Source organism: Pseudochaenichthys georgianus, chromosome 10, assembly GCF_902827115.2.
Source record: "Pseudochaenichthys georgianus chromosome 10, fPseGeo1.2, whole genome shotgun sequence".
NCBI lineage: Eukaryota > Metazoa > Chordata > Actinopteri > Perciformes > Channichthyidae > Pseudochaenichthys > Pseudochaenichthys georgianus.
This window is the reverse complement of record NC_047512.1, coordinates 1,707,801-1,728,932: the sequence shown is the minus strand read 5'-3', so window position 1 is coordinate 1,728,932 and position 21,132 is coordinate 1,707,801. Positions and strand designations below refer to the sequence as shown.

The following is a 21,132-nucleotide window of genomic DNA, read 5'->3' as shown; positions in this document are numbered from 1 at the left end:
CAGGAAGTAAACACTAAAGGGAACAGCAGAAGAAGACAGACAGGAAGTAAACACTAAAGGGAACACCAGAAGAAGACGGATAGGAAGTAAACACTAAAGGGAACAGCAGAAGAAGACAGATAGGAAGTGAATACTGAAGGGAACAGCAGAAGAAGACATATAGGAAGTAAACACTAAAGGGAACAACAGAAGAAGACAGTGAGGAAGTGAACACTAAAGGGAACAGCAGAAGAAGACAGACAGGAAGTACACACTAAAGGGAACAGCAGAAGAAGACAGACAGGAAGTACACACTAAAGGGAACAGCAGAAGACGGACAGGAAGTACACACTAAAGGGAACAGCAGAAGAAGACGGACAGGAAGTACACACTAAAGGGAACAGCAGAAGAAGACAGATAGGAAGTGAACACTGAAGGGAACACAGTGTGGACTCGGCAGTGTTTACAAACTGGTTAATGCCAAAGAAAATCTGCAGTCCAAATGCAACATTGATATTATTGAGGTCCGACACCAGGGCTACGGCTACGGTCAAATGGTGTGTTCACAAAAAGCAATACATTAAAAACGTAGGGTGACTCGTTAAGGAAAACAGGACGCAAAAGGAAACGTATGTCTTCCGGTTCCCTTTCTCAAGACCTCTGCACTTATTTTGTGACATTCCTCGCGGGTGTTTTTTGACAGACAGTGAAATGGCCCTAAGGCAGTCCCAGGGTGAAGGTGTCACAACACAGCAGCTCCATTCAGACTCTCTCCAAAAAACTGAGGAGCGATGGTGGCTGGGCGTTAAATATTTGATGAGCTTCAGTCTGAGGACAGGAACACTCTCTGGGGCTTTCGACTGGACTGAACACTGACACAGAGTAAACCTCTCCACCAGGACCTGTGTCTGGACTGAACACTGACACAGAGTAAACCTCTCCACCAGGACCGGTGGCTGGACTGAGCACTGACACAGAGTAAACCTCTCCACCAGGACCTGTGTCTGGACTGAACACTGACACAGAGTAAACCTCTCCACCAGGACCTGTGTCTGGACTGAACACTGACACAGAGTACACCTCTCCACCAGGACCTGTGTCTGGACTGAACACTGACACAGAGTAAACCTCTCCACCAGGACCGGTGGCTGGACTGAGCACTGACACAGAGTAAACCTCTCCACCAGGACCTGTGTCTGGACTGAACACTGACACAGAGTAAACCTCTCCACCAGGACCTGTGTCTGGACTGAACACTGACACAGAGTAAACCTCTCCACCAGGACCTGAGTCTGGACTGAACACTGACACAGAGTAAACCTCTCCACCAGGACCTGTGTCTGGACTGAACACTGACACAGAGTAAACCTCTCCACCAGGACCGGTGTCTGGACTGAACACTGACACAGAGTAAACCTCTCCACCAGGACCTGTGTCTGGACTGAACACTGACACAGAGTAAACCTCTCCACCAGGACCTGAGTCTGGACTGAACACTGACACAGAGTAAACCTCTCCACCAGGACCTGTGTCTGGACTGAACACTGACACAGAGTAAACCTCTCCACCAGGACCGGTGGCTGGACTGAACACTGACACAGAGTAAACCTCTCCACCAGGACCGGTGGCTGGACTAAGCACTGACACAGAGTACACCTCTCCACCAGGACCTGTGTCTGGACTGAACACTGACACAGAGTAAACCTCTCCACCAGGACCGGTGGCTGGACTGAGCACTGACACAGAGTAAACCTCTCCACCAGGACCTGTGTCTGGACTGAACACTGACACAGAGTAAACCTCTCCACCAGGACCTGTGTCTGGACTGAGCACTGACACAGAGTAAACCTCTCCACCAGGACCAGTGTCTGGACTGAACACTGACACAGAGTAAACCTCTCCACCAGGACCTGTGTCTGGACTGAACACTGACACAGAGTAAACCTCTCCACCAGGACCGGTGGCTGGACTGAACACTGACACAGAGTAAACCTCTCCACCAGGACCTGTGGCTGGACTGAACACTGACACAGAGTAAACCTCTCCACCAGGACCTGTGTCTGGACTGAACACTGACACAGAGTAAACCTCTCCACCAGGACCGGTGGCTGGACTGAGCACTGACACAGAGTAAACCTCTCCACCAGGACCTGTGTCTGGACTGAACACTGACACAGAGTGAACCTCTCCACCAGGACCGGTGGCTGGACTGAACACTGACACAGAGTACACCTCTCCACCAGGACCAGTGTCTGGGACCTCAGATTCTCATTGATATATCTACACTGTAGCTACAGTATGTACGGATGCAAATACAAGCCTTGAATCAATATGGGGGGGCTGTGGCTCAGTGGATAGTGTGCTGGACTTCGAATCAGGGGGGTAGCAGGTTCGAGTCCCACTGCAGTCAGCATGCTGTTGTGTCCCTGGGACACTTCACTCCAAAGTGCTCCTGTGGGGATTGTCCACAGTACTGAATATGTAAGTCGCTTTGGATAAAAGCGTCTAACAAATGATATAATTTAATATCTTATTCATACTAATACACTTGTCAAGGCTCATTCTTGTAGGATATTTAAAACTGTGAGCTCCACTTCTTTAAAACCGTCCGAATGAAACTCTCGAGGCGCCGATTCCTTTGCCTTCCTTTGACTGATACTTCTTCCATCACATTAACACAAAGGATCAGAGTAATGTGAGGTGAAAGACCGAAGCTCAGTTGCACCCTTCCTAATAAACAGCTGAGTAATCACAATAAACCAAAGCTATATCAGAATATGTAATTTAACAAATTCATAAATAGAAAGAATATATTAAGACCGAACATATTTCATTTATAATCAACACTAAATATTGCTCTAACAACACTGTTGTGTATATTCTAATGTACACACTAGACGTGTTGTCCATCTTGCACAGCTGGAGAGGGGCAAGTCCATTAGTGCATGTCTATAGGTCTTGTGTGTGTGTGTGTGTGTGTGTGTGTGTGTGTGTGTGTGTGTGTGTGTGTGTGTGTGTGTGTGTGTGTGTGTGTGAATAACTGGCTTTCACTAACAGTTGATCTTAATCTTAAACCACACATATGTCAATGGACAGCTGAAGTCACAGGCTCCTCCAACAGAGCAACATGAATATATATATATATATATATATATATATATATATATGACATAGAACAAATAAAACAGATCAAATATTGCAAGAGAATGTTTTGACATGTGCACAAATATAAATAGTGCAAGAAGAGTCTATACAAGTAAATGGAATATGATATATTAGATACATAAATTGTAGGTTGCAAACAGATGGATGTTGTTTCCACAGTGCAGGTGTTGAACAGTCTGACGCCCTGTGGGATGAAGCTGTCCCTGCGTCTGGTGGTTAGACCTGATCTATCATGTCATTGTCCCTTTCTGTGACTCCTTCTTTCACTTTGCTCCATCACTTCCTCACTCGGTCATCCTTCCCCTCTGCGTGTGAGTGTATTCGAGCTGACAGACTCTCCTCGCCCATTAGCTCTTTCATGCGTTCTGCTCCCCGACTGTGTTTATTAAGAATCAGCAGGCTGCGACCTCGACACACTGCCAAGGAGACTTGAGACTGGTGGCAAATAAGTCTTATGATGATATAATAATCTGTGAACGCTTGATTACACCGGTGCCATGAACTTCCCAGCACGTGTGTTGGAGGAAGGTGGGAGAATCTGAATCCGAGCGTCGCCATGTGAGCTTTTGTTTTGCTCCACACATTCCTGTATAGGTTTGTTCCTGGAGTGACAAAGAGCTGCAATTCAGTTCATGGGTAGGTGGATAGGAGCATGGCAATGCAGGAATATGTGAGGAACACCGTCACATGACTTCACGTCACCACCGCTAAGCTAAAGGTGGCTAATGTTGGGCTATAAAGGAACTACAGCACGGTCACATGACTTCATGTCACCTCCGCTAAGCTAAAGGAGGCTAATGTTGGGCTATAAAGGAACTACAGCACGGTCACATGACTTCACGTCACCACCGCTAAGCTAAAGGAGGCTAATGTTGGGCTATAAAGGAACTACAGCACGGTCACATGACTTCATGTCACCTCCGCTAAGCTAAAGGAGGCTAATGTTGGGCTATAAAGGAACTACAGCACGGTCACATGACTTCACGTCACCACCGCTAAGCTAAAGGAGGCTAATGTTGGGCTATAAAGGAACTACAGCACGGTCACATGACTTCATGTCACCTCCGCTAAGCTAAAGGAGGCTAATGTTGGGCTATAAAGGAACTACAGCACGGTCACATGACTTCACGTCACCACCGCTAAGCTAAAGGAGGCTAATGTTGGGCTATAAAGGAACTACAGCACGGTCACATGACTTCACGTCACCACCGCTAAGCTAAAGGAGGCTAATGTTGGGCTATAAAGGAACTACAGCACGGTCACATGACTTCACGTCACCACCGCTAAGCTAAAGGAGGCTAATGTTGGGCTATAAAGGAACTACAGCACGGTCACATGACTTCACGTCACCACCGCTAAGCTAAAGGCGGCTAATGTTGGGCTATAAAGGAACTACAGCACGGTCACATGACTTCACGTCACCACCGCTAAGCTAAAGGAGGCTAATGTTGGGCTATAAAGGAACTACAGCACGGTCACATGACTTCACGTCACCACCGCTAAGCTAAAGGAGGCTAATGTTGGGCTATAAAGGAACTACAGCACGGTCACATGACTTCACGTCACCACCGCTAAGCTAAAGGAGGCTAATGTGGGGCTATAAAGGAACTACAGCACGGTCACATGACTTCACCTCACCACCGCTAAGCTAAAGGAGGCTAATGTTGGGCTATAAAGGAACTACAGCACGGTCACATGACTTCACGTCACCACCGCTAAGCTAAAGGAGGCTAATGTTGGGCTATAAAGGAACTACAGCACGGTCACATGACTTCACGTCACCACCGCTAAGCTAAAGGCGGCTAATGTTGGGCTATAAAGGAACTACAGCACGGTCACATGACTTCACGTCACCACCGCTAAGCTAAAGGAGGCTAATGTTGGGCTATAAAGGAACTACAGCACGGTCACATGACTTCACGTCACCACCGCTAAGCTAAAGGAGGCTAATGTTGGGCTATAAAGGAACTACAGCACGGTCACATGACTTCACGTCACCACCGCTAAGCTAAAGGAGGCTAATGTGGGGCTATAAAGGAACTACAGCACGGTCACATGACTTCACCTCACCACCGCTAAGCTAAAGGAGGCTAATGTGGGGCTATAAAGGAACTTTATAGACTAGACGTTATAAACTACAGGCCTGTCTCTCTCCTCCCGTTCCTGTCTAAAACACTTGAACGCGCTGTCTTTAAACAACTCTCCTGTTATCTCCATCAGAACAACCTTCTGGATCCGCACCAGTCTGGTTTCAAGGCAGGTCACTCCACAGAAACTGCCCTCCTTGCTGTCACTGAGGAACTGCACACTGCCAAAGCAGCCTCCCTCTCCTCTGTCCTCATCCTGTTGGACCTGTCTGCTGCATTCGACACGGTGAACCATCAGATCCCCCTTCTCTCTCCAAGAACTTGGAGTTTCAGGCTCTGCACTTTCCCTCCTCACCTCATACCTCAAAGACCGCACCTACAGGGTAATCTGGAGAGGGTCCGAATCCGACCCTTGTCAATTAACTACAGGGGTCCCTCAGGGCTCTGTCCTTGGTCCTCTCCTCTTCTCCCTGTACACAAACTCGCTCGGATCAGTCATTAGCCCGCATGGTTTTTCACACCACTGCTACGCTGACGACACCCAATGAGTCCTGTCCTTCCCCCGCTCAGAGACCCAGGTCGTTGCACGCATCTCTGCTTGTTTAGCTGACATCTCTCAGTGGATGTCCGCTCATCATCTCAAGCTCAACCTTGACAAAACTGAAGTGCTTTTCCTTCCGGGAAAAGATTGTCCCTCTCTTGACCTAACAATCAGCATCGGCCCCTCTGTTGTTTCCCCGACTCAGACTGCAAGGACTCTGGGTGTGACCCTGGATAACAACCTGTCCTTCACTGCAAACATCGCTGCTACAACCCGCTGCTGCAGATACACGCTCTACAGCATCAGGAGGACGCGTCCCCAGCTGACCCAGAGAGCCACGCAGGTTCTGGTCCAGGCTCTCGTCACCTCACGCCTAGACTACTACAACTCCCTCCTGGCTGGTCTACCTGCATGTGCCATCCGACCTCTCTCACCCAGAATGCAACGGCTCGTCTGGTCTTCAACCTTCCTGAATGTTCCCACACCACGCCGCTCCTCCGCTCCCTCCACTGGCTTCCGGTAACTGCTAGAATCCACTTCAAGACACCTTGCGTACCATGCTGCGAATGGATCTGGCCCTTCCTCCATCCAGGACATGGTTACACCGTGCACCCCAGCACGTGCACTCCGCTCTGCATCAGCCAGACGACTCGCTGCACCCTCGCTGCGAAGGGGACCCAAGTTCCCATCAGCAGAAACACGTGGGTTTGCTATCCTGGCTCCAAGATGGTGGAATGAGCTCCCATTGACATCAGGACAGCAGAAAGCTTACACACCTTCCAGACTGAAAACTCATCTCTTTCGACTCCACCTCGAGGATAGAACTACTAACAGAGCACTTATATACTAATAAAGGACTGGCTTATCTATAGCCAGTTGAGCAGCACTTGAAATGCTTGGCTCTATGAAACCTGATGTACTTTATGATTCTGTTTTCTTCAAGGTTGTGTCTTCCTGGTCGAATGCACTTATTGTAAGTCGCTTTGGATAAAAGCGTCAGCTAAATGCAATGTAATGTAATGTAACTACAGCACGGTCACATGACTTCACGTCACCACCGCTAAGCTAAAGGAGGCTAATGTTGGGCTATAAAGGAACTACAGCACTACTTGGACTATGCTCTCAGTGTCCTCTATTTGCATTTGAGGATACATCTTCCTTCTTCAGGCACATATAGATTAGAACATGAAGATTATCCATAAGGACAGTTTCATAAGTCATTGTACTCACACTAATCTCTACATCTCACCTTTACCCTCTGATATCCAGCTACATCTTGATGTTAACATTTTCATGAAGGTCAGCTTCTTTAATCCTCAATCCCTTATCTTTAATCCTTATCATTTCTGCTTTGTCACATTCAATAATGTGTCTTTTGAAAAGGTCAAAAAGGAGGACTCTTTAATATCACTGATGTGATATTAAAGACTTGACCTGTTTTGTTGTGATTGGTCATCTCCAAGCAGTTGCTATACACCTGGACATCAGCAGGAGAGGACTCTTTAAAGTAGAGACACTACATACTGATATACACCTGAACATCAGCAGGAGAGGACTCTTTAAAGTAGAGACACTATATACTGATATACACCTGAACATCAGCAGGAGAGGACTCTTTAAAGTAGAGACACTACATACTGATATACACCTGGACATCAGCAGGAGAGGACTCTTTAAAGTAGAGACACTATATACTGATATACACCTGGACATCAGCAGGAGAGGACTCTTTAAAGTAGAGACACTACATACTGATATACACCTGAACATCATCAGGAGAGGACTCTTTAAAGCAGAGACACTACATACTGATATACACCTGAACATCAGCAGGAGAGGACTCTTTAAAGTAGAGACACTACATACTGATATACACCTGACCATCAGCAGGAGAGGACTCTTTAAAGTAGAGACACTACATACTGATATACACCTGAACATCAGCAGGAGAGGACTCTTTAAAGTAGAGACACTACATACTGATATACACCTGAACATCAGCAGGAGAGGACTCTTTAAAGTAGAGACACTACATACTGATATACACCTGAACATCAGCAGGAGAGGACTCTTTAAAGTAGAGACACTACATACTGATATCCACCTGAACATCAGCAGGAGAGGACTCTTTAAAGTAGAGACACTACATACTGATATCCACCTGAACATCAGCAGGAGAGGACTCTTTAAAGTAGAGACACTACATACTGATACACACCTGGACATCAGCAGGAGAGGACTCTTTAAAGTAGAGACACTACATACTGATATACACCTGAACATCAGCAGGAGAGGACTCTTTAAAGTAGAGACACTACATACTGATATACACCTGAACATCAGCAGGAGAGGACTCTTTAAAGTAGAGACACTACATACTGATATACACCTGAACATCAGCAGGAGAGGACTCTTTAAAGTAGAGACACTACATACACCTGAACATCAGCAGGAGAGGACTCTTTAAAGTAGAGACACTACATACACCTGAACATCAGCAGGAGAGGACTCTTTAAAGCAGAGACATGTGCTTTAAAGAGTCCAGTTTTCTGAGCCACGTTACGATTATAAACCTGTCCACATCTATGTTCCATGTATTAAACGTCCCCCCCTTCATGATGAAAGTAACCGCCAGTGTCTTAACGTTGCTCTCCTGTCTGCAGGGACTCTCTGCGTGTATGGTCACATGAACGTCAGCGCTGCAGGCCAGATGCCGGTGATGGAGGAGCTTGTCAGTGAGAGGTGAGCCTATCCAGCTTCATGACGGATAACACTGTTACCTGGATGATGTTAGCATGTGGCCTACGCTGTCTACTGCCGGCATATGTTTCAGGTGTGTTTTTCACCGTGATATCATTTGTGGTAGTCAGTCAGGACAACTTTCGCAGCCTATGTATCGACTAATATACACCTGGTAGCCGGTATTACAACCCCCCCCCCCCACCCTTATCACCTGAATCTCCTCTAGAGAGTCTTTTTTAAGTCTTCACGTATCTGAAATCTACGGGAGGGACTATTGCATATCTTTGCAATTTATTTCCTCGTTTCACGTTTTCATGTTTTCTCTGGCGTTGCGAGAGGTAGATCCAGTGACTGCGAGGCCACGCTGCAAAAACTTCAATTCTTCAACTATATTCGTCTAGTTTCTAGTCAGAGTCGGTGTTTACATTTGATATAACACCTGGTTACCTGAAAGTAACAATGCCGTGAGATATAGGGTCGTGTTTTTAGACAATGCGCCTTAAGGTTCTTGTTGAGTCAGACTCTTGACATTTTTTTATTTTGAGTTGGATCTCAGAGGAAACCAGTTTGTTTTTTAGCATATCACAGGGTTTTTCAGCTGCTGTGTTATTTGTATAAGATGGAAAATGTTCTTTCAATAAATACATCTTGATTTTAGAAACACATTCTTATTGGAAAATCACCAATGAACTTCAGAAAACAGATATTTCTGGCTTATTCTGTACAGCCTTTCCTGACCCCGGTCAGATATAGTTCAATATTTAGATATCTAATTTATCTAAATATCCCATCCTATTTCATGAAATCGTACCATGCACAATTCCTCTTGTTCTATTGGCCGATTCTAACAAGGCTGATACTTTCATAGTTGTTTTACTCGATTGTTGAGCAGCGTTTCATTTACATATTGCTTTTCATTCTGGTTGTTCCTTTAACTTGACATCCATCCGTGTATATACGGTTCCAGAGTCTCACACGTGCTGATCCAAAGAACTCTTTATATGGAGGAAAAGAAAGAGATGGCGGCTGCACACCGTAATAATGCCCCGGTTCCCTTCAAGGGCATCTCCTCAGATCGGAGGCTGAGGAAACAATATGCAGTGTGGGATTCCTCTGCCTCTGTAGTCATCTCCCCCTCGGGCGTGTTGCTTTGATTGAAGCAGGGAAACAGTTGGGTCGTCTTTTTCTAACGGCTTATGAATGTAAAGAGTCGTTTTATAGCCTTCTTCTGCCTCGCTAGCGTTTATTTTTATTTTTTGTCCCTGAGTGCGAGAGAGACAGATTTGAATTTCTTTTTAAATCGTCGCTGTGACGGCACAGTCAGACCACTCTTTTCCTGACTGCTTGTTTGGACTCAGGCTGAGGAAAAAGATGCATGAAGGTGAGAAGATGTGTCCCAGTGTGTGCGGGCAGAAGGACTCACCTTCAACGAATCCAAGGGTGTACCACAGGGATCGGTTCTAGGCCCATTTATCAACCGTAATCAAAGTGTTTTAAATGCAAATGTCCCTTTCAAGCTGACGGTGCAGTGATATATCGCTCTGTGTGTGAGCTCCAGACTGCTTTAACAATTGGAACATCCCCTTTGTGACTTGCAACACGTCTTAAATGCTGACAAGACAAAGCTCATGTTGTTTTTTAAAAGCAAAATCTAAACAATTGAACCTCTGCCCTCTCACCGCTTTGCAGGCTCTTAGAAGGAATCTGTGGCTCAATACAAATAGCTATGATTTCCAATTGACAATTCTCTCTTCGCCCAAAGTTTCTACTGAATCCGTCTGCGCCCTTTATGTCTCTGCTCGACTATGGCAGTGGTGTTTATATGCATGCATCTTCTACATGCCTTTGCTCTTTTGACATCATCTTCACGGGGCTCCGAGGTTTATTACAAACCTTCAAACCAGTGGTGTAGGGGCGGGTGGTGGGGAGACGCTATGGACGCGCTCTTGAACTGGCAATGGGGGGGGGGGGGGGGTACACTGTGTGTGGACCTCTGTGTCGCCTGTCAGCGCAACTTACATGATGCCGTTTAGACAATATAATAATAAAGGGCGGTGCCGGCCGTCAGCGAACCGATCCGGCCTTTCTGCGCGACTGTCAAATAAGTCTCAATTTGTGGGACGCGGGACAAATAATAAAAATGCTCACACACATATATACACATTAGCCTCCATCTTAAAAGACTGTTCTTGGTGTTTTTCCACTTCATGTTCGGATTAGCATCCTTCGGAAAGGACAGGAACTCATCGTCTTTGCTTCCAGGACTTGTTTGTTGGTCTAACCCCGAAGAGCACACTGAGCTGCAGAAAAGGGCTGTATCTCATATTGAGTTATTTTGAGTAAACACATATTTCTGTGGGACGTAACGTCTCTGGGAACTTCGCTCCAGCACGGACACATTCTCATCATCTGGAATAATCGCTTGATTTCCAGGAAGTTCGAGAACATGATAAAACACCTCCTGCAGATAGCAAACACTAATACAACTTTTTAAAAATTTTATTTCCGAAGACTTAGAGGACACAATCGGTCCGTCTGAGTCAGGGAAGGATGTGAGTTATGTATCATGGTGCCTGTAGAAGCATCTGTAAAATATCTGTTTCCTGACCAGTCAAACACGTCGATCTCGGCAGCTCTCGTTTCTAGTCTCTATCGTAACGTTACCCAGAATGTATACAGTCAACGTATACATGTATTCAGACGAAGACACACGAGGAAGCAGCTGCAACATGAGCTCCTCGGATCAGATTTAAAAGCTTCTTAATCTGTCTGTCGATCCTCTGGATGAAGCTGTTCCGAATGTGACCATGATATGTTCTGTTATTGTTTTTTATTTGTTTCTGTAACCGTGCCGATGGATATCTCGGCCAGGACTCCCAGAGTTTTAATCTCAATGAGACTTCTCCTGGGTTAAATAAATGCCGAACTGTATTTACAGGACGCACAGATATGAGATTAGAACATGGTAACTAAATACAGACAGAAGAAAAGTTCTCGACAGTAATCAGAAAAGTCTTTTACTTGTCTAATAATTTCATCGTTACCTTGACAACAACTTTCCCCTTTCTACCAATCATAGCCATGTCAGTGATAAGGGAGCGTAAGCACCCCTCAACAATTAAAACTACGCTGTTTAGTTCGAAGTGATTCCTCGACCCTTCAAACATCTCTTCAGATGTTATGAGTTTAGTAAATGTCATTAGCAGCAATCAGTCAACACATTTTAATAAGCTTGTTCTTGTGGGAAATGTGTACAGAGTTCTTCATCATAACATGTCTCAGGATAACCAACACTTGTGGGCTTTAACCTTCGTAATGTATTTAGTAAAACACAATTAAACCAGGTTCATAAAAAGGTTATGATAATTGCCTATAGTCTGTCTTCTTCTGCTGTTCCCTTTAGTGTTTACTTCCTGTCTGTCTTCTTCTGCTGTTCCCTTTAGTGTTTACTTCCTGTCTGTCTTCTTCTGTTGTTCCCTTTAGTGTTTACTTCCTGTCTGTCTTCTTCTGCTGTTCCCTTTAGTGTTTACTTCCTGTCTGTCTTCTTCTGTTGTTCCCTTTAGTGTTTACTTCCTGTCTGTCTTCTTCTGCTGTTCTCTTTAGTGTTTACTTCCTCGCTGTCTTCTTCTGCTGTTCCCTTTAGTGTTTACTTCCTGTCTGTCTTCTTCTGCTGTTCCCTTTAGTGTTTACTTCCTGTCTGTCTTCTTCTGTTGTTCCCTTTAGTGTTTACTTCCTGTCTGTCTTCTTCTGCTGTTCCCTTTAGTGTTTACTTCCTGTCTGTCTTCTTCTGTTGTTCCCTTTAGTGTTTACTTCCTGTCTGTCTTCTTCTGCTGTTCTCTTTAGTGTTTACTTCCTCGCTGTCTTCTTCTGCTGTTCCCTTTAGTGTTTACTTCCTGTCTGTCTTCTTCTGCTGTTCCCTTTAGTGTTTACTTCCTGTCTGTCTTCTTCTGTTGTTCCCTTTAGTGTTTACTTCCTGTCTGTCTTCTTCTGCTGTTCTCTTTAGTGTTTACTTCCTCTCTGTCTTCTTCTGCTGTTCCCTTTAGTGTTTACTTCCTGTCTGTCTTCTTCTGCTGTTCCCTTTAGTGTTTACTTCCTGTCTGTCTTCTTCTGCTGTTCTCTTTAGTGTTTACTTCCTCTCTGTCTTCTTCTGCTGTTCCCTTTAGTGTTTACTTCCTGTCTGTCTTCTTCTGCTGTTCTCTTTAGTGTTTACTTCCTCTCTGTCTTCTTCTGCAGTTCCCTTTAGTGTTTACTTCCCGTCTGTCTTCTTCTGCTGTTCCCTTTAGTGTTTACTTCCTGTCTGTCTTCTTCTGCTGTTCTCTTTAGTGTTTACTTCCTGTCTGTCTTCTTCTGCTGTTCCCTTTAGTGTTTACTTCCCGTCTGTCTTCTTCTGCTGTTCCCTTTAGTGTTTACTTCCTCTCGGTCTTCTTCTGCTGTTCCCTTTAGTGTTTACTTCCCGTCTGTCTTCTTCTGTTGTTCCCTTTAGTGTTTACTTCCTGTCTGTCTTCTTCTGCTGTTCCCTTTAGTGTTTACTTCCTGTCTGTCTTCTTCTGCTGTTCCCTTTAGTGTTTACTTCTCGTCTGTCTTCTTCTGCTGTTCCCTTTAGTGTTTACTTCCTGTCTGTCTTCTTCTGCTGTTCCCCATAACTCAGTATTCAGCTAAGCCGTGAAATAAACGTTTCTAATTTGCTGCTGTCGGCCATAATTAGGGATTAATTTGGGGGCCTAAGGTCTCAGTAGTAAGACAAGCTTGTTTATGAGATTGTAGTGAAAAACTACATGACCCAGTTGTGATGTAATAAATGGGATCAGTATCTGGTTGGCGGCAGTAAAACAGAGCCTCTGGCCAGCAGCTATGATTAACGAGTCACAGCGGCCCACACAGCACCCTAAATACATACATACATACATACATACATACATACATACATACATACATACACACATACACATACATACATACATACATACATACATACATACACATACACATACATACATACATACATACATACATACATACATACATACATACATACACATACACATACATACATACATACATACATACATACATACATACACACACATACACATACATACATACATACATACATACATACATACATACTACATACTCCATACATACATACATACTCCACACATACATACATACTCCATACATACATACATTACATACATACATACATTACATACTCCATACATACATACAAACATACATACATACATACTCCATACATACATACATACATACATACATTCACGTATGTTGTGTGTGTTATCTGTTAGCATGTTTTTGGTTTGGTAGATGAGGATGTAGGCACACTACAACGCAATGAGGCAGAAGTGTTGGGAGGTCAGAGTGATGAGGCGAAAGATAAAATGACATTAAGATACATCTTTGGTTTATTTATGTACTGTTTTATTTTTAGAAAACTTTCCTTGTATCTTGTCTGCTTTCACTCTTGTGTTGTGTTATTGTGGTCTCGTAGTTTGCAAGTAGTAGCGGTTTGTAATGGTGCTATAATGAGTCCTGACACCCTTACATTAGTCAGCATTTTACCACTTCCTGTCCACTGGTCTTGGAGTTGATGTTTTTCTGAAAGTGTTTTTAGTTGTGAGCCTGAAATAAGGTCTGTGGTGAACACAAGCTCAAGAGATTTTAACGTGTTTGTTCCTTTATAGCCCAACATTAGCCGCCTTTAGCTTAGCGGTGGTGACGTGAAGTCATGTGACCGTGCTGTAGTTCCTTTATAGCCCAACATTAGCCGCCTTTAGCTTAGCGGTGGTGACGTGAAGTCATGTGACCGTGCTGTAGTTCCTTTATAGCCCAACATTAGCCACCTTTAGCTTAGCGGTGGTGACGTGAAGTCATGTGACCGTGCTGTAGTTCCTTTATAGCCCAACATTAGCTGCCTTTAGCTTAGCGGTGGTGACGGGAAGTCATGTGACCGTGCTGTAGTTCCTTTATAGCCCAACATTAGCTGCCTTTAGCTTAGCGGTGGTGACGGGAAGTCATGTGACCGTGCTGTAGTTCCTTTATAGCCCAACATTAGCCGCCTTTAGCTTAGCGGCGGTGACGTGAAGTCATGTGACCGTGCTGTAGTTCCTTTATAGCCCAACATTAGCCACCTTTAGCTTAGCGGTGGTGACGTGAAGTCATGTGACCGTGCTGTAGTTCCTTTATAGCCCAACATTAGCCTCCTTTAGCTTAGCGGTGGTGACGTGAAGTCATGTGACCGTGCTTTAGTTCCTTTATAGCCCAACATTAGCCACCTTTAGCTTAGCGGTGGTGACGTGAAGTCATGTGACCGTGCTGTAGTTCCTTTATAGCCCAACATTAGCCGCCTTTAGCTTAGCGGTGGAGACGTGAAGTCATGTGACCGTGCTGTAGTTCCTTTATAGCCCAACATTAGCCGCCTTTAGCTTAGCGGTGGTGACGTGAAGTCATGTGACCGTGCTGTAGTTCCTTTATAGCCCAACATTAGCCTCCTTTAGCTTAGCAGTGGTGACGTGAAGTCATGTGACCGTGCTGTAGTTCCTTTATAGCCCAACATTAGCCTCCTTTAGCTTAGCGGTGGTGACGTGAAGTGATGTGACCGTGCTGTAGTTCCTTTATAGCCCAACATTAGCCACCTTTAGCTTAGCGGTGGTGACGTGAAGTCATGTGACCGTGCTGTAGTTCCTTTATAGCCCAACATTAGCCTCCTTTAGCTTAGCAGTGGTGACGTGAAGTCATGTGACCGTGCTGTAGTTCCTTTATAGCCCAACATTAGCCGCCTTTAGCTTAGCGGTGGTGACGTGAAGTCATGTGACCGTGCTGTAGTTCCTTTATAGCCCAACATTAGCCACCTTTAGCTTAGCGGTGGTGACGTGAAGTCATGTGACCGTGCTGTAGTTCCTTTATAGCCCAACATTAGCCTCCTTTAGCTTAGCGGTGGTGACGTGAAGTGATGTGACCGTGCTGTAGTTCCTTTATAGCCCAACATTAGCCACCTTTAGCTTAGCGGTGGTGACGTGAAGTCATGTGACCGTGCTGTAGTTCCTTTATAGCCCAACATTAGCCTCCTTTAGCTTAGCAGTGGTGACGTGAAGTCATGTGACCGTGCTGTAGTTCCTTTATAGCCCAACATTAGCCGCCTTTAGCTTAGCGGTGGTGACGTGAAGTCATGTGACCGTGCTGTAGTTCCTTTATAGCCCAACATTAGCCACCTTTAGCTTAGCGGTGGTGACGTGAAGTCATGTGACCGTGCTGTAGTTCCTTTATAGCCCAACATTAGCTGCCTTTAGCTTAGCGGTGGTGACGGGAAGTCATGTGACCGTGCTGTAGTTCCTTTATAGCCCAACATTAGCTGCCTTTAGCTTAGCGGTGGTGACGGGAAGTCATGTGACCGTGCTGTAGTTCCTTTATAGCCCAACATTAGCCGCCTTTAGCTTAGCGGCGGTGACGTGAAGTCATGTGACCGTGCTGTAGTTCCTTTATAGCCCAACATTAGCCACCTTTAGCTTAGCGGTGGTGACGTGAAGTCATGTGACCGTGCTGTAGTTCCTTTATAGCCCAACATTAGCCTCCTTTAGCTTAGCGGTGGTGACGTGAAGTCATGTGACCGTGCTGTAGTTCCTTTATAGCCCAACATTAGCCACCTTTAGCTTAGCGGTGGTGACGTGAAGTCATGTGACCGTGCTGTAGTTCCTTTATAGCCCAACATTAGCCGCCTTTAGCTTAGCGGTGGAGACGTGAAGTCATGTGACCGTGCTGTAGTTCCTTTATAGCCCAACATTAGCCGCCTTTAGCTTAGCGGTGGTGACGTGAAGTCATGTGACCGTGCTGTAGTTCCTTTATAGCCCAACATTAGCCTCCTTTAGCTTAGCAGTGGTGACGTGAAGTCATGTGACCGTGCTGTAGTTCCTTTATAGCCCAACATTAGCCTCCTTTAGCTTAGCGGTGGTGACGTGAAGTGATGTGACCGTGCTGTAGTTCCTTTATAGCCCAACATTAGCCACCTTTAGCTTAGCGGTGGTGACGTGAAGTCATGTGACCGTGCTGTAGTTCCTTTATAGCCCAACATTAGCCTCCTTTAGCTTAGCAGTGGTGACGTGAAGTCATGTGACCGTGCTGTAGTTCCTTTATAGCCCAACATTAGCCTCCTTTAGCTTAGCGGTGGTGACGTGAAGTCATGTGACCGTGCTGTAGTTCCTTTATAGCCCAACATTAGCCGCCTTTAGCTTAGCGGTGGAGACGTGAAGTCATGTGACCGTGCTGTAGTTCCTTTATAGCCCAACATTAGCCTCCTTTAGCTTAGCGGTGGTGACGTGAAGTCATGTGACCGTGCTGTAGTTCCTTTATAGCCCAACATTAGCCACCTTTAGCTTAGCGGTGGTGACGTGAAGTCATGTGACCGTGCTGTAGTTCCTTTATAGCCCAACATTAGCCTCCTTTAGCTTAGCGGTGGTGACGTGAAGTCATGTGACCGTGCTGTAGTTCCTTTATAGCCCAACATTAGCCGCCTTTAGCTTAGCGGTGGAGACGTGAAGTCATGTGACCGTGCTGTAGTTCCTTTATAGCCCAACATTAGCCTCCTTTAGCTTAGCGGTGGAGACGTGAAGTCATGTGACCGTGCTGTAGTTCCTTTATAGCCCAACATTAGCTTATTATTTCTGTCGATTGCATTTATGCTCCAAAATGGTGAAATGGCCTTTTGTCAAAAGAGAGCCTTTGCGATGCTACATTTCCAGTTGACCTACAAAAACACGTGATCACTGCACCACTTTATTTCCTTTTTCATTGCCCGCCTGCTCTTAGTTTAGATGTTTTTATGTTTTGTATAAGCTTTAGATTTAATATAGCTTACGTTGCTTTTTGTTCCTGCTTTCAGATCCTACTGCTTTGAACGCAGGCAAATATAAGCAAGCATCCATCGCTACAGGGAAGAATGTAATTTACATTACATTACATTGCATTTAGCTGACGCTTTTATCCAAAGCGACTCACAGTAAGTACGTTCGACCAACACAATACAAACTTGAAGGAAACAGAATCATAAAGTACATCAGGTTTCATAGAGCCAAACATTTCAAGTGCTACTCAACTGGCTTTAGGTAAGCCAGTCCTGTGTTAGTATATAAGTGCCACGCCAAATTAGCATCATTAGCATCATTAATCCTAAACCCTAATTTCTTAATGAAACACTATCTGCTGTTGCTGCTAACCTACCATGAGGCGATGAGTTAAATTAATCATATCACACGTGTTGCTCTGCATGTTCAGGCATCACACTACAGTCACCAGGTATCGGTGCAGTGTATTTGCTGGAGTTTGTCCCTCGGCACGGATGATTCAGTTACATCAGTTTCTGTGTCAAATATGGCCCACATTATGTTCAGGATGCATAACTCAGTTCTCCTGCAGCCTGTGAAAGGGTTTGATTGGTAAAGAGATCGTCAAGGTGATACATTTTTTCATATTTTCATTTACATTTTACGTAACAATAATGCAATGTGCAGATGGTCATGAGTCATTTTTCATGTGTTTGGCACCTTTAGTTGCCAACTTTATTAAATGATATCTACCCAAGATTATGAAACATGGATTCTGATTTGACCAAGATCCGTTATCAACCCATGCAAGAAGATAGAATAGGATACATTGCTGTTTTCTTTTGTACATCAGAACGTGTTTATGCAAAAGCACCCAGTGACGTCTTCATCTTCCTTTAGTTTGACCGTATTCTGAATGTCCTCGAGTTCATCTGTTTGAAGCAGCTCAGGTTCTGCCAACAATGAACAGTTTCTCTGTTTATCGACACCCACATTTTGCACCTCGCGTTTAAATGTAAAGCTGCAGAGGGGGGTTGGGGGCACCGGTGAAAAGATCCTTTGAGATGGGACCAAAAGTGAATTTCTTTTAAATTATAATTCAGACTTTAGACTCAGGCCTTTTAAAGAAGATAAAACGATCTGCATTTATCCGGCATGATCCGGTATTTCTGTCACTAAATGTTGTGGCTCAAGGAATTGAGGGACAGCATTATCTCCTTTCCTTTCCTAAAGGATCGTCCAGTGTATCCTTAAGGGGATAACAAAGGAAGCATTGACGTTTCTTTCCTATCATCTAGAGCAGGGGTGTCAAACTCAATTTCATCGCGGGCCACATTAGCATGATGGTTGCACTCAAAGGGCCGGTTGTAACTATATAAATATAAATATACATAAAATAATTATATTACATTATTGCCTCTGAATTGGATTATTATCGGATAGGGTAATAACTTAGTAATTAACTACGTCTGAAAGCAGAAGTCTGGGGCAAATAATTGCAAGTCTCTTCAGTGCGCATGTCACAAAATGAGATGCATTGTGGGACATGTAGTTTATGGGCAACCTGCTTCTGTAAAGTGGCACGTAACCGTATAATAAACCTATTATAATCTTTGCAAGCTCTTGCGGGGCCACATCAAATGAAGTCGCGGGCCGGATTTGGCCCCCGGGCCATGAGTTTGACACCCCTGATCTAGAGAATTAAAACAGCTCTTAGCATTAGAGAGCGACCATAATCTAGATCTTTCTCAAAGCCAAACTGACCTCCCGAGGGAAGTTGTTCCAGTGAATGAACAGTAAAAGGTTACCACCAATCACGTAGCGCGGCAGACGATCTGAGAAGCACTTAGATGCAAGAAGATCTTAAAATCGATGCTAACATTTGCCTATAAAGATAAAAAATTACCAACCTTGACGAAGACCCTGAATCTTAGAATAATGACCCTGCAGTGTAAAGCTATAGCTATCACGTTTATGACAGGACAGCGTGTTATGAGAGCTATAAGTCAATACCAGTCCGTCAGACAGCAGCTTCCCTTCCGTCCTGAATCAGCTTACCTCGCAGGTGTCCCGTGACAGATCCTGTGTGCTGGATGATTGCATCCAACAGACAGCATGAGGCCAAACAGGAAGCAGGAGCTCACCTCTGCCAGCTCGTGTTGTTCCTGGACTTTTGTCAATTGTTTGCTCATTCATTCAGTTTGTTCAGCTGTTTTTTCAATGCTGCAATATATGGATCCAGAAATGAACATCCCTCAACACAAACCCGATGGGATTTCTGCATGTGATTGTGGATTATTGCAGAAAGTAATCTCTGCGGAAAACACATGTTTATGATACTTAAACGTTTAGTTCAGCAGGATACTCTCCACATATTAACACCACTTTATGATTTCTGAAGTAACAAGCTATCGAATTAAGAAACTACAGCACGGTCACATGACTTCACGTCACCACCGCTAAGCTAAAGGTGGCTAATGTTGGGCTATAAAGCAACTACAGCACGGTCACTTGACTTCACGTCACCACCGCTAAGCTAAAGGCGGCTAATGTTGGGCTATAAAGGAACTACAGCACGGTCACATGACTTCACGTCACCACCGCTAAGCTAAAGGTGGCTAATGTTGGGCTACAAAGGAACTACAGCGCGGTCACATGACTTCACGTCACCACCGCTAAGCTAAAGGCGGCTAATGTTGGGCTATAAAGGAACTATAGCACGGTCACATGACTTCACGTCACCACCGCTAAGCTAAAGGAGGCTAATGTTGGGCTATAAAGGAACTACAGCACGGTCACATGACTTCACGTCACCACTGCTAAGCTAAAGGCGGCTAATGTTGGGCTATAAAGGAACTACAGCACGGTCACATGACTTCACGTCACCACCGCTAAGCTAAAGGTGGCTAATGTTGGGCTATAAAGGAACTACAGCACGGTCACATGACTTCACGTCACCACCGCTAAGCTAAAGGAGGCTAATGTTGGGCTATAAAGGAACGACAGCACGGTCACATGACTTCACGTCACCACCGCTAAGCTAAAGGTGGCTAATGTTGGGCTATAAAGGAACTACAGCACGGTCACATGACTTCACGTCACCACCGCTAAGCTAAAGGCGGCTAATGTTGGGCTATAAAGGAACTACAGCACGGTCACATGACTTCACGTCACCACCGCTAAGCTAAAGGAGGCTAATGTTGGGCTATAAAGGAACTACAGCACGGTCACATGACTTCACGTCACCACCGCTAAGCTAAAGGTGGCTAATGTTGGGCTACAAAGGAACTACAGCGCGGTCACATGACTTCACGTCACCACCGCTAAGCTAAAGGCGGCTAATGTTGGGCTATAAAGGAACTATAGCACGGTCACATGACTTCACGTCACCACCGCTAAGCTAAAGGAGGCTAATGTTGGGCTATAAAGGAACTACAGCACGGTCACATGACTTCACGTCACCACTGCTAAGCTAAAGGCGGCTAATGTTGGGCTATAAAGGAACTACAGCACGGTCACATGACTTCACGTCACCACCGCTAAGCTAAAGGTGGCTAATGTTGGGCTATAAAGGAACTACAGCACGGTCACATGACTTCACGTCACCACCGCTAAGCTAAAGGAGGCTAATGTTGGGCTATAAAGGAACTATAGCACGGTCACATGACTTCACGTCACCACCGCTAAGCTAAAGGAGGCTAATGTTGGGCTATAAAGGAACTACAGCACGGTCACATGACTTCACGTCACCACTGCTAAGCTAAAGGCGGCTAATGTTGGGCTA

At 45.0% G+C, this 21,132-nt stretch overlaps 1 protein-coding gene across 1 annotated transcript in view; it reads left to right on the top strand.

Moving 5' to 3' along the window:
• htr4 (5-hydroxytryptamine receptor 4) overlaps positions 1-21,132 on the top strand; it is a 193,088-nt gene that overhangs the window by 31,004 nt on the left and 140,952 nt on the right. The window contains exon 2 of the mRNA XM_034093032.2: positions 8,436-8,514. Within this exon, the coding sequence (XP_033948923.1) occupies positions 8,459-8,514 (56 nt within the window). The 5' untranslated portion in view covers positions 8,436-8,458. The remainder of the gene's footprint in view (positions 1-8,435; positions 8,515-21,132) is intronic.